At 33.6% G+C, this 14,269-nt stretch overlaps 1 protein-coding gene and 1 long non-coding RNA gene across 2 annotated transcripts in view; one reads left to right on the top strand and one right to left on the bottom strand.

The window, feature by feature from the left end:
• LOC150097885 (uncharacterized) overlaps positions 1-8,693 on the bottom strand; it is a 46,909-nt gene extending 38,216 nt beyond the window's left edge. Inside the window, exon 1 of the long non-coding RNA XR_016549598.1 lies at positions 8,319-8,693. This is a non-coding gene — a long non-coding RNA (uncharacterized LOC150097885). The remainder of the gene's footprint in view (positions 1-8,318) is intronic.
• Sytbeta (Synaptotagmin beta) overlaps positions 1-11,193 on the top strand; it is a 48,703-nt gene extending 37,510 nt beyond the window's left edge. Inside the window, exons 5-6 of the mRNA XM_090406431.1 lie at positions 993-1,113; positions 10,892-11,193. Coding sequence (XP_090262557.1) covers positions 993-1,113; positions 10,892-11,193 — 423 coding nt within the window. The remainder of the gene's footprint in view (positions 1-992; positions 1,114-10,891) is intronic.
• Positions 11,194-14,269: the final 3,076 nt, after the last annotated feature.

Raw genomic sequence — 14,269 nt, 5'->3', positions numbered from 1 at the left:
TAGTAGTTGCTGATCAAGTTCTTTACTAGTGGGTGTGCCTGTGCAATATGTTTCCAATAGTTGTGTGTATTTGGGCCAATTTGCTTTTCTGAAGTTCCAAGATCTCTTTTTCTGTGGGTTTTGGTCTAACTGCAATTTAATGGTTGTGATGATAGGCCTATGATCACTGGTGGCATTGTTTAGTATTTTCCACTGGGTAAGATTTTCAGTTTCATAATCTACTGCTGTGATGTCTCGTGCTGATTCTGTACCTGTTGTTTTTCACAGATATGTATTTTACTTGTTTATGATTTCAAGGTTTAGATCATCAATTATGTCCTCTATTTGTGCTCCTTTTCGATCGAGAAGTGGGGAGCCCCAAGTTGGGATTTTGGCATTTAGATCTAAAAGGATCTTTGTATCTCATGTTTGACTTAGTTGCTTAAGTAGTTCTGTGTTTATATCTGTGTTATCTCGGTGATATCCATTGATTATTGTAATAATGCGTTTTGGTAGAAATATGTTGACTGCGTGAGCCTCTCTGTACTATTTAGATTGCTATTTGTAGTCGATATGATTTCTTTATATTTAATGTGTTTGGTCCATAAGAGTATAGCTAGACCTCCACCAGATCGATCCGGTCTGTCTTTCCTTAGTGTTGAATAGCCTTTGATTTGAAGTTTCAGATTTTGATTTAGTTTCGTTTCTTGTAGACATGCAATGTGGATGTTTGTATAAAATGTGTGTGTGTGTGTGTGTGTGTGTGTGTGTGTGTGTGTGTGTGTGTGTGTGTGTGTGTGTGTGTGTGTGTGTGTGTGTACACTTTTTATTTATTATTATAATAAACTTATGCTGTTAAATTTACTTCCGAGATCACCTATTATATTACATTTGATATTAATAATTTGTTTCCGTATGCTGTGGCATCACCCTAATAAAGAGCTCTTGTCACTTTCAGAATTCGACTTTTTTGAAGCACATCAAGCATTCTAATTCCCCCCCTTTACTTTTAGGTTGTTCTCGATCGTCCAGAAATCCTGTTGTCCCTAAGTTACCTGCCATCCGCAGGTAGACTTACAGTCGTAATTCTTAAAGCTTCAAATCTCATGCCCGCTGAGACAAAAGATATACCTGGTAAGTTTTTTAATCTTTATAGTTCTCAAAATTTTTATTTAATGTACTTTCTGCTGGCTTTAGTGGCAGTATAGAAAGGTAGCTAAGTATATGCAGCTGATCTACAGTTCTGCTGATGTACAAGAGAGGCTTTGCGCTCACCAGGAACAGGCTATGGGTTTACATCCCACTTAACGTCGATCTCTATGACAGTTATAAGTGACAGGTGATTTTTATCACATATTGATGCTTTTTTTAGTCCTGAACTAACATTATTAAAACTATACTTGACTTCCTTATTTATAGATTTTAATTTTAGGTTGCTCATGTTATTAGTTTTAATGAAGATGTATGCTTCTATTCAGAAAAAAAAATAGACTAACTAGATTTTATTTCAGTTAATATTGCATAATCATTAGATTTTTTTATCATGATGCATTTATATTTAGTTATCAAAACCTATTTGTTATCAATCGTTCTTAATGATAAAGAGACAGCTGCGAATTGCGTATTTGGAATTACTGCTGAGCAACTAAGGCGATGAGGAGAGTGTTAACTGCATGTATTCTTCAGCCATTTGTTTTGTAGAATGAAATTCCAGAATTTCCGGAAGAGGAAACCCCCCCCTCCACTTGCCATTTCACTCTGAGGCTGGTTAACTCACTGCCAGTTAAAAAGATCTCATAAAGTGTGTTTTAAGTTCAGTGCCTTATCACGGCCACTGAATTTAACTTGCTACATAGAAACCAAAGTAATGTCATAGCAGGATGGTTATTCCAATCCACGAGGCCTGCTACGATTCTTAACTGCATGTGTTCTCTTGGCTGGTTTGTCTATCATATAAGATGAAAAACTCAGGTTTCCGGAAAGGAAACTTTCAACTTCCGGAAGGAGGGAGCTTCGCAGTCTTTTAATGGGATTTGAACCTAGATCTTTCCGCTACAGGATATCGAAGTTACTAGGTTGACTAAAGACATTCGGACCAAAGAGGGCTATGCGTATTTTCATTCAACAGAATAATAGTGGCAATTATATTTTGTAGAAACTCATATTATTAAGATAAGTTTCATGAGTCACCCCTGTTGTCAAATTCAACTATAAATGTCAACTACACTGTTTTTGAAGTACTTCTATTCACCTAAATTATACAGTTAGATATACTGCCGCTGCTTTCTCAAAGTCAAGCGGAAAACGTTACCTGTCTACTAATGTGAAGTACAATTTAACTTTGATTTTGATCAATATATTTCCATTACAGAGAGAAAAAGCATTTTCGATCTAAGCAACAGCAGCTGAAGTTACTAGGTTGGGATAAAAGAATCGGCCCAGAATTAGACAATCAAAAATAGGCCTATTTTAATTTTTAATTTGATATAGGTTGGAAGGAAATGGATCTCTACACAACACAAACAAAATGTGTGTGCTGTGTGGAGATCTTTCTCTACAACTCGTTCATTTCGTATACTTTACCGTAGATGATGTGAAAGTTACTGCAGTTTTGATTTCTGACTTTTCAGTTTAATTTTATTTCTTATACCCTTGTGATTTTTAGAATAAGATTTATACATGAATAAGTTACATTAGTAAGATAAAGCGAAGATACCTTTTATCACTATTTATGAAACTGTAATCTGTAATTGAATCATTTTAAGTCTAAATACATGAGTCATACTTAAAATGATTCATTTACAGAATACAGTTTCATAAATATTGATAAACAAACAGGAAAATGATGATTTTGTGACTCCTTCAACGCTGATATCTACATCATCATTTTTGTAGTTCGTCCTCCTCAACACAACAAATATTTGGACTGCCTTACGTAATTAATATCTTATGACTAATTTTCGATCAACAACGTTCTTCAAAACTGGTCTGTTTATCTCTTAGTTCTTTGGTTTCATTCGATCTTGCAACTAAGTCATTACAGCATCCTTAAATTATCCTTACGTATTTTTTATGTGAATCTTACCCCTGATGTTTTCATGGGTGAAATTCGCAGAAACTTAGTAGTACATTGCTACCAAATTGTGCATTAGTATTAGCATTTGGTGGGATAAGGATTAGATAATCTGGAAGCTTGCAACGCAACATGGAACGTTTTCAAGTCACTTCAGATCTAAAATAAACTGGGTAGTGGAACCTGAAGATATTCATAAAGTATTCATATCCACAGCCTGTTGACTTGGAGAGCATATGACTAATCACCCGATCAACCTGGCCACAAAAATTTAAAGTTATTTACTGATATTTTTGTTTTCAATACAGTTCCATCACTGGTGCCATAAGTTCACACTCGTAAATTGTCCTCAGGACTCTTCTATATAAGGTCTCCGGCCTTTGATCGGGTGTTTTGTTTTTACCACAAATTTCAGTTGATGAAGTTAAAATAGGCTTGACACATTGTATTTTATATTGCCTTACTGTTTTGACTGATTTCTCTCTTATTCATATATATATTTTCCAACTACCTATCCCCCATACTAACATTATTTTCTATTATCTATTTTCCTATTCAATTTGTCAACTTCGCTAAGAATTGGGTCTAAATAGATAAAAGTGTGTATTCTATAGGTTAACTGTAACATCCTGTTCTACAGGTTAACTACTTAGGAGGCAGTTGAAGTTCTCTATTTTTCCAGTCTCTTTTCGTATATTTGGTCTTTTTATAGCTGATCTTCACATATACATCTTTCACAGTAATTATATTATTTCGTAAAAGAGACCTAAACACACATGTAGCATATTTATTTAAGAGGATAATAAGTCACCGTAAAGAAATGAACTACCTTAATATATCCTCAGTGAATATCACCAAGGAAGGTATGGAGTTTAATATCATTTTATTTAATGATGTCCGTGTAGAAAATATAATTGGGAATGAAAATAGCCTACCCATGCTTTACACCTGCTTAACATGAAATCATCTTTCGCCCTTCCTGAAATTCGAATTTCCAATTTACAGCTTATATATAGGTTCTATTCGCACAATACAAATTTAGTGTTTTAAGCAGTCCTCCTATCTTCTTACTTCATCATATCATTTTATAGAGATCGACAAACCTGACCTTATAATATCCCTATGATTTCTTGACCATTTTTATACCAAAATGTGCTCAAAGTACTCCCTATTTGGTCTATTCTCTTATTCTTCAATAATTTTTCTTAAATAATTTTTTTAGCATTTGTCAGTTATTATTATAGTGAAAATGCGAAGAACCCTGTACACTCAGTAGAAAGATTCATTTGATTCGCACACCTGTTTTAATCCTTTTTTTAAAACTGATACAATTGGAACTTTACTCCAACCATCTTTAATTCAACCTTGTGGCCAAACCTTCTGGATTAGGCAGTGGCGTCACGCAATATTTTTATAGAACTATAATGCAACATTTCAGGTTGCATACCTCTTCTTCGGTTGCCTTCCTACATTTTAGGTCTCTGATGGCTTTTGCCATGTCAAGTAGTGATATATACACTTAACTGCATTCCTCTCGGATACATATTTTCTATCTCATTTAATATTTTTTTCAAAGTAATTATCCAGACATCTAGAATATCCTTATCGTCAGTTTTAATATTACAAATTTATGACTTGATTGCTTTTGTCATGCACCTTCCTCCCTCCATTTATAAGTTTTCATAGTAGCCTCCAAAATATTGTTTCGAAAACTCTTTCCATTGATTTTGTCCAGCTATTTTGTTGGACTATTTCTTTAACGTTCTGTATCGATCATGAAGTTTCGAATTTTTTTCCCTGCAGACAACTTCATCCCAGACTTTAACAGTTAATATTTTCTATAAATTTTGCTATTCAGTCTCTAAGGTTTGAATCTTGCTTTCAATAATATTTATGAATAAATTTGTCTGGAGTTCACTTTTAAGAGTCGTTTGACTTTGTTTTCAAAACACATTTTTCTTTTTAGTGATCTCATCGCTATCCTGTCCAATACTAGCAGGTGGTCATTTTCTATTTCACAACTTCTATACCTTCCTGTATCTTGGACCAATCTAGCAACTTCACTAATAACAATAACAAAATTCAACCAAATTTTTCTTGTTTCGTGTGTGTCTCTGCAAGTGAATTTATTAAACAGTTCTCTGATGAAACATGGCGTAAGAACGAGTGAGCGTCCTGAGAAGAAATCGAGCAGGTATTTTGCACTATTTCCAGTCCTTGTCATTTTCTTCAAACTTTCTCTAAACATTTCTGTTCGCTTACGATTCACTTAATGATCTACTGTTTATATTTCCAACATGAACCATCCCTCCCCCACACTTTATATCAGCTGCCTAACTAACGATTCGCAAAAAATCCTCTGATTCTTCTCTTTAGAACTTGTTATGCTGTTACAGGCAAAAATAAATCTTACTGTGCCGTTCCCAATCTCGAAAATGTCCATCACATCATTCTACTTGAAATTGCATGACATTCAAAAAGTTTACTTTCATATTTAATGTTAATTAATGTAGCTATGCCTCCATTCTTTGATTCCTCGAGCCTAAATAACTCATCTCGTATTTATTACTTAGAAGGATTTTTTTGTTCTTCTGTTCCCTATAAACACCAGTTATATCGACATGTTGTTTCTCTGATTCTTATATTTCCCCCTTCTTTTCCATGGATGGTACTTATTTTCACTTTTGTTGAGATCTTAGTAGTTGACTTTTCACTCTTCGCCCTTGCTGCCTGAACAGAACTGCATGTAGCCTTTTTTAACCGGCTTCAACCAAGTCGAATCATAATACTTACGTGTAATGTGTCATACTAATGTACAGCTTCAGTCAATATGGAATAATTTGCTCAGTTAAGTTCCAAAGAAATCTGAACACACACACACACACACACACACACACACAATGAAATGTCTAGTTTGCAATTTCAACAAAATGAAGATGATTTAGCTCTGTTTCAAGTAACAATATCTCTGTTTTCTGAACCAATAACTAGAATAGCTGTTGCATGTATAGTGCAACAGACTGTCCATAATAATAAAATTTTTAAATTCAACAGGAGTTGGGAATCCTGAATCGGAGAATCTCTGGGAATTACCCATAGCTTTTTCATTTTTCGCTCACTTTACTCGTATATTTGTTTTTGGAACGTAACAAATGTTGGAGTGTAATCTGATCGGGCCCAGTCGGGTTCCGAAGCAAGAAATTAAAAATTGTTAACATTTTGGAAGATTTTGCTAAACAAAAAAGCAAGAAAAATTTCTTTGATTAGTTTTATTTATTTATTTTACTTATTGATTTTCCCTTTCAGTCGTTTCCGACCGTAGGTGACTTTGTAAGCATTGCACACAAAGTATTCCTGGTGAGATTTTTACAAGGTAGTTCGCCATTGCTTTCCCCTCCCCTAATTTTATCCGGGCTCGGGACCAGCATATGGCCAGGACGTATCCATGACCGTAATCCATGTGTGTTCACAGACCGGTTTGTCTGTTCTCAGGGACGAAAAACCTTAGTTTCCGGGTGAAAAAACCTCTACCCCCATATGAGACTGGCTAACTCATCTTTAGCTGAAAGATACCAGATAAAGTTCCTCGCGTGTCACTGACAGGAATCGAACCCATGTCTTTCCGACCAAAGGGCTTCGTCTATGGAGACTGACTGAGCTATGGAGACTCTTATTTATTTTGAAAAACATAATCAGTATTTTTTTTAATTGTCCTAAATGAAGAGGCCTCACTGAAATGATCTCAATTGGGCTCTGCATTTTTTATGGGTGGAATTGGACTTGTTGGACTACAGGAGACATCAAGTAGTCGTACTATTCATTGAACTTATAATTTTGGGATATTTTCTTAAACAGTCTAATATTGTAAATATTGCATTATAATTGTAATGTATGTTTGAACATCATGGATAATGGAATCAATGTTCCTGGGAAAACCTTTTCTTTAGAAAGACACTTAAGGCCAGTTCAAATGAAATAACGTTAACAAATCTCATACAGAGGTGTGGATTCTACCCACACCCTCTGTATGAGATTAGAAACTTGGATTTTTCATCCTTCAAAAACAGCAAACTGACCAGAAGAACACGCTCAATTAATAGACACTGGCCTCAAAGTCCTTATTGTTTACCATAAATTCAAAGAACAACAACGACGACGACTTATTTTGGGAAAAAAAAAAAAAAAACTTTGCTTTTAGCTAATTTTTAGTTACTCATATTAGATTCAATGCCACAGATATACTGTGTTGTTGCTGATGCTGCTAAACGTGTTTTTGTTTCTAAAACTACATCTTTTGTTTCTAAAAACATCCCGTGTTTTAAGCCTGAATTGTCACTATGGGATATTTTCATTGCCTCGATTTCCTGATCAAGGAAGAAGTCATGTAAGTCAAGAAGAGTTGTAAATAATCAAAATACTTTGGTTATTTGCAAATCTCACTGGATTACTAGTGAAAAGTTAGATCCACCTGATTTTAAGATTTTCCCCATCCATATTTTAAAAAAATACATATTTCAAATTATCGAAATATTGGACTCCTTGGTACATTTTTCATTACATTGTAAAATGTTCCGAAAAGGGTTGAATTTAATGAAATTCAAAACGTCCAACAATATTTGGAATTGCAAACCTTTTTCTATATTCTAAAAAAAAAAGAAATTCTCAGATAGAAACGTCAGTTAAGGACGATTCTATACATCCTAGTATGAGATATTATAGGCGTCCCTTCCTCGCTTCTGTAAAAGTATACAGTGTCAAATGTTTTGCGATTTTTCAGACTCCTAATTCTGTGATATTCGCGTCTTTCTCTATCTTCAAAAATAGTGACAACTGCATAAAAACATTAAAAACATTCTATCATGCTGTGATTTTATGCAGAAAATATTTCGATAGAAACTTCCTGGTCCTTTACAAAGTCTTCTATACTTCTATTTTTAATATTTGCAGTTAATATTTACTTAAAATGCATTATCATTTGAATCATGTGTTCGGATATTAATCTAAGACATAAACGAAGCACTTGCTGATGCATTACAGAGTATGTAAATAATGGATCTGTTGCTTATGAATAATTGTCCATATGAATTTCGTATGAACATGAAAGTTATGAATAATGCATGTGTTGCTAAGGGAGAGAGATGCCATCCAATTCAATTGGCTAACATCTATTGATTAATCTGAATCAAAAATCAAATCAAGATATTATTGAATTCCTTTTTCTGTTGCTAAATACAGATCCACATACAAAAACTGAAGGATGGCTTACCTGTCCTGGAACAATGTTTCACCAAAAATCTTCAACGGACAGCTTGGACTTCTACTTCGATATAATACAGATAAAATAGGTTCATTTTTCTTAGGCAGGTTTCTTCCCATTTTCTCTATTCATTTAAGACATAGATACACTGCGAACGGTAGATCGATATCCTCTATTACGACTAGCTAGACGACCGTATTTCTGAAACCTTCTCTACGCTAAACTCTAGAGATTTTACGTCATCATAACAGTTAATATTGTCGCAAGATTGCAAAACTCAGATATACACGAACTACTGCTATTGGTAGATTTCAAAATTGTTAAATGCATTAATACTACAATGTAAGAAGCGATTTGGGAATTTTGAAAATTACTTAAATATCATAAAACTAACTCTTATAAAACTATAATGACGATGGTCACATGACTCAACTATAACATGGCATATTATCTGAGTGTTTCGTGCCTTCAACAACTACTATTAAATTTTTAGTAACTTACTTTGAATTAAATCTAAAATCTCTGTCCCTCATTTATTCACAATGGATTTTTTTTTTTCAGAGACTAGAAATTCTATTCTACATAGGATGTAGAATAGAATTTTAATGTAAATATTGTTCAGTTAATTAATTAATAATAACCCAAAAGATAACCATCAAATAAGTGACGTTGTTACCTTCGCTACAATACGTTTCTCTGGCAAACCTAGTGACATCTAGTGGTTATAGCGGAATCAGAATTCAGTTGAAATGAATAAATCGACCAAAAATGTACAGTTAACACGTAATTTAATGTGAAGTACATTCCGGGTTATTAAAAACAGATTCTGAAAAAGATTTTCATGGAAAGATAAGTATTTGGAGCAATACCATTTCAGATTTAAATATCACGTTTGAAAAGGAATAAAAAAAAATTAAAAATAACTCGCATATAAAATTATGACTTTGCTAAAACTGCTGTTCTTATTTATTTATTTATTTTTCAATCGTTATCTGTACATCTTGTTCTTTTACCGAACAACAAGATTTTACTGCTCCCCCCCCCCCCGAAAAAAAAAACGCCTGATTGAATTGACAACGCGCTGCCAGACAGCACATTGTCCTTCTGTTCAATGTAACTAATTTTAACACCCCAGCGATTCGTTATATATATTTAGGCGTCCGTCTAAACTCACTAGTACATATCCTGCGTCTTTTGAGGCCATTACTGAGAATTGGTGTCATTGCCATCTTTCTGGCCTTCAACAAACTTGTGACTGGACATTATTTAGCTATGCTAAGGATGAGAGGAAAGAGGGGAACGTACCGTTTAAAAATGTTTACTCATACTTTTTTATTATTATCATTAATAAGTTTGTAACAGTAAGTTTGCAGGAATTTTTTTCTGTGTGGATGTATGTGGATATACGCTTGCATATGTATAACTTTCAATGAATTTTTAAATTCACTGAAATAATTTATAATAATGGCATTTTTGCAAGCAAAAATATAAATAAAATAAAAACAAATAGAGAAATCGGAGTTCTATAAATGTTCTTGGAAGCACAAGGAGAAATTATTTTATTTATTATTTTTTTTAAATTAGATAATTAAATACGATGGTAATCTGCTGGTCTGGTTGGCTAAGTGGCTGCACGTTCAAATCCTGAGTATGGTGTGAGATTAATTGGATGCCTGAAGTGGCTTGAAAAAGATCCTTGTTTGGTCTCTATGTAGCGGGTTTCTAGATTGTATAAAAATAAATAAATTATTAAAAAAAAACTAAAATGATTAAATATAAATGAAATTAAAAATTGATTAAATAATCATTAACTTATCCACGAGACTAATGTATTATAGGTTTACAACCTTTCAGGTGGATATCGCATAAAATATTTATTTATTTATAAATAAATAAATCCAAGAACCCCTAATATTCCCAAAAGGGATTAGAAATGGCTCTTAGTCCTAACTGATTTGGAAATCGGGGAGTAGCCGATCTGCACCCTCAGCCATCCTGTAGATAGGATAATGGCTATCAATGATTTTAAGACTTCGTGGAGAAAGTACGGCAAACAGCTGCTGCCTCCTATTCCTTTACCCCAAAAGGTAATTAAGTAATTACTGTCTGAAATAGTGGGTTTTATAGTCGATCTTTCAGAGTTGTTGGATTCAAACCTGTTTCCGGGAGGGAAAAATTTTACTTTCCTGCGAAAATGTCGACTAACTCAGCAAATAAAACGTGGAAATAATTTTTAGCCGAATTATTTGACGGTCTTTCTTCTTGTGATCCAGCGTTATTGATGCGGAGGGGTTACTACAAGATTGCACAAGTACCTCCTGCTTGTGAAATTTATATTTTCAACCAAATACTCTGATGGGTACATAAACGTACCAGTTACAACAGTAGAAAGGATTATTTTAAAACACAATATTTTTCTCTGCAAGCAGAAATTCTAATTGTTTTGTAATTTATAAAGGAAGTAATCCAAGGACCACCCTGGAATTAAAAAAGAAAAAAAAAAAAGAAATCTACGCTATATTGTAATTTGTCTCATTGCACATCATTTTTCACTTAATTTTTTTCTCTGTCTCTCTTTTCAGATTCTTATGTGAAGGTGTATCTGTCTTACGGAGACAAGAAGGTCAAAAAGAAAAAGACAAGCACCAAAAAGTCATCCAACAATCCAGTATGGAACGAGGCACTTAGTTTCGACTTATCGCAGGAAGATTTGAAGCACTGTCACCTCGTGATTAGCGTTGTAAATTGTCACCATGGAAACACACCGGTTCTTGGAACATGCGTACTGGGAACAAAAGGTCCTGGTGAAGAGGCTGCCCACTGGCACGACATGATGAACAACCCCAGGAAATCTATAGCGATGTGGCATCCATTGCGTATCTGACACGAGCAATTTCTCCTGGATGCATCGTAGGCGATGGCCAGCAGTTGTAAGGATTCTGTTCACTCGTATTTGTTAGTGACGTCATCATTCTTCGAGGGAAGATACCAATGTGTGGCTTACATGTTGGGTAGATATGTCAAAAATTTTACCGTGATTTTTCCACTTCTATACTAGCTATTGTTATCCATACATTATATTCTGTCCATTTGTCTTACCTTTTTTACAGATTTTATACCTCATGAATCCTTCACTTCTTTATCAAACGATATTTTGTAGATTAATTTGGGTTTCGATAAGCAGCATAACCAATATGCAGAGTAATCTGCAGTAATTTTATTTGGCAAAAATATCTACAAGAATATCTACATGAATGCAAACAGGCGATAGATATACAATCTCTCTCTCTATATATTTATCAGTACATTCCAGCTATATATAAGTTACTTGTTATATAAGGTATCCAATGTGTAAACCTCACTTGTACCCCACGGAATTATTCCACTTTGTACTATTTTCGCTTGAATAATGTGTTTGTGGTAAACTGGTTATCCAAGAAAATTCCCGTCTAATCTCTACCTTTTTTGACAATGCACAAAAGCAATCTGTTCCGGCGTATTTTATGCCAAATGTTTTTCAGGGTACTATGCACTATTTTCCTGCTTTAAATTTCAGATCATTCCACTTTACTGTACAGTATGTTGATAGTTAGAAAGTAACGTCTGTACTTTCTCATACTATTTTGATAACGACATATTTTTAGAATGTTTTGTTTTTAATTTGATCATTCCTGCCCCGACTCGGATAAATATTTTTAACAATCCAGCAGAAACAAAATTTTATTGTTTTTATAGCAAATCTGTTGTTGCGTAGTTAAGAATTCTTAAGCACCACCTATTTTTCGATTCTCTGTCAGAATTCTAGCAAACCAGGTCAAAGTATTTCTTAGATTATTTAAGCACCGAAACATAATGTTTTTGGAGCTGATCCCATCGCTGTGCACATATCATTACCTTTTTAACGCAAAGGCTTTACCAACTTAAAAATAATAACTTGAAAGTTACATATAACTGCCTTTAATACTGAGCAATTAGCAGCATATACATTTCTACAGTTACCGAATCAAATTTGTCATGAATTCTACAGCAAGATTCAGATAGTTAAATTTTAAATAATATTATTAGTTCTTAACAAAAAGGGTGTAAATAAAATATTCTTTTTTATTTATTTATAAATACATAAAAATCTTAATATTTAACAAAAAATCAAACAGAAATAATGAACCACCATATTTTATTTTTTATGTTTTTTTATAAAGGAGATATCAAGTTAAATAACATAAAATTTGCTTACTTAATATTTTTTTGCTTAGTTATGATTTTCAAATGATGTTTTGTTTAGGAAATTTATTTATTATAGATTCGAAGGACATTTCATCTTAGCTAGGACATATGGTTCCTGAATATTTATCCTATATGAAAAATTCAAAAGCACAAAATATCTTTAGGTGGAATATTAAAATTAAAACGAGGTATTGGATAGTTATATGTTAAGGTATGCATTTTTTAATGACATCAGCTTATTTTCATACGGAATTCATCATTCCTTTTGGCACAAGCTATTAGTTGACATTTTACATTAGTCATTTGACTCCTATTTTCATTTAAGAAGCTGGAACGCTTAACAACTATCCAAACAAAGGAAGAAACTGACTGTGGAGCTCCGAGGTACTTTTTATATACCCCATATTCATCTATCTGCTTGACAATGTGCTTATTATATTGATAATCGTTTTAATATTTACCCATTTATATCATAGTAAATTTGAGCAAAAATTCTGAATGTTTATACTAACTAGTTGTAATAATAGATTGTCGTTATTCTTAATGTAGATGATCAAGCAGTATGAGGCTTTCAATAGCACTTTCTTATGTAAAATAACAGTAGTGCAGGCCTATTGGTCTGATAATATTAGCTAACACTAGTTATGATTAATTATGGCAGCTATAGTAGTTAACCGTGAAATTTTGCTAAAACGTTTTCTAAACTGACGTGGTGGATACGCCAGCGTATATGTGGCAACTCAATCTTTACATGTGACAAACTGCTAACAACTTCTTGAGCACTTTATGCCATAAATGATATAAATACACTCTGCCCTTTTCTTACAACACAAAAAAGGAGTTTCTCAAGAACTTGAACGTACCCACATTGTGATCATTTCTTACTGTTATAGTAAAGATTTTCGGATCTCGAGTTCGAACCTGCTACAAAATAGGTTATTTGTGCTTTTAGCCAGTGGATATCCTACTAGAGTGATTGGTTTATTTGCGTTGTTTTAACTATAAGTGATAACCTACTTGTCGATGACGGATGACACTGGTTTTCTATTGCCCTTTTGCTATAGCTACTGGGAAATGAATCATTGGTATCTCTGACTTCGGACAGGATGTTCAGATTTCGGTGAAGTTTTAGTGTTACTCAGGACCCCTCCTTACACCTGTGGCGTTGTTTATGAAAATCAGTCATACGATAGACCAGGAAATTCAACATAACCATGCCCAACAGAAACCTGTTTTTAATCCTGACAACTCTAAAAATCGACCATGGAACGATGCAGATAATAAAACAAGTTAAAAGCACGAAATCTAGAAAGTTGTCTAGTGTACTTTCGTCACCCTTCAGTTTTCATATTATAGGCAGTTGTGCGTTCGAGTATTTGCAATGATTATGAGTGGAGTCTGACTACACACCGATTTCCAAATCTTTGGACAAATAAATTTAATTTTATAAATGAAATTAATTACTCAAACTTCTGTTGAACAAAAACACATACTTCATGCTTTACTATATATGGTTGTTGTTTATTTATTTTACAAGCATTTTAAAAAAGTATCGATCTTCAAAACTTAGAGCTCCTCTTGGTCCGTTTAGTCACTCCTGGGAGTCTGTTATTTAAGAATATCAACATTACCTAATGTGGGGAGGGAGGGAGAATGACCGGTTAACTAATTGTCGAATATGTTACCATCTACACAAATTATTATAATTTGAGGATCTCACTTAACTTTGAAGTAAT

The sequence above is a fragment of the Typopeltis vanoorti genome, chromosome 16 (assembly GCF_054136105.1).
Source record: "Typopeltis vanoorti isolate ZY-2024b chromosome 16, IOZ_Tvanoo_1.0, whole genome shotgun sequence".
Lineage (NCBI taxonomy): Eukaryota > Metazoa > Arthropoda > Arachnida > Uropygi > Thelyphonidae > Typopeltis > Typopeltis vanoorti.
The sequence above is the reverse complement of the archived record's forward strand: the minus strand, read 5'-3'. Positions and strand labels throughout refer to the sequence as shown.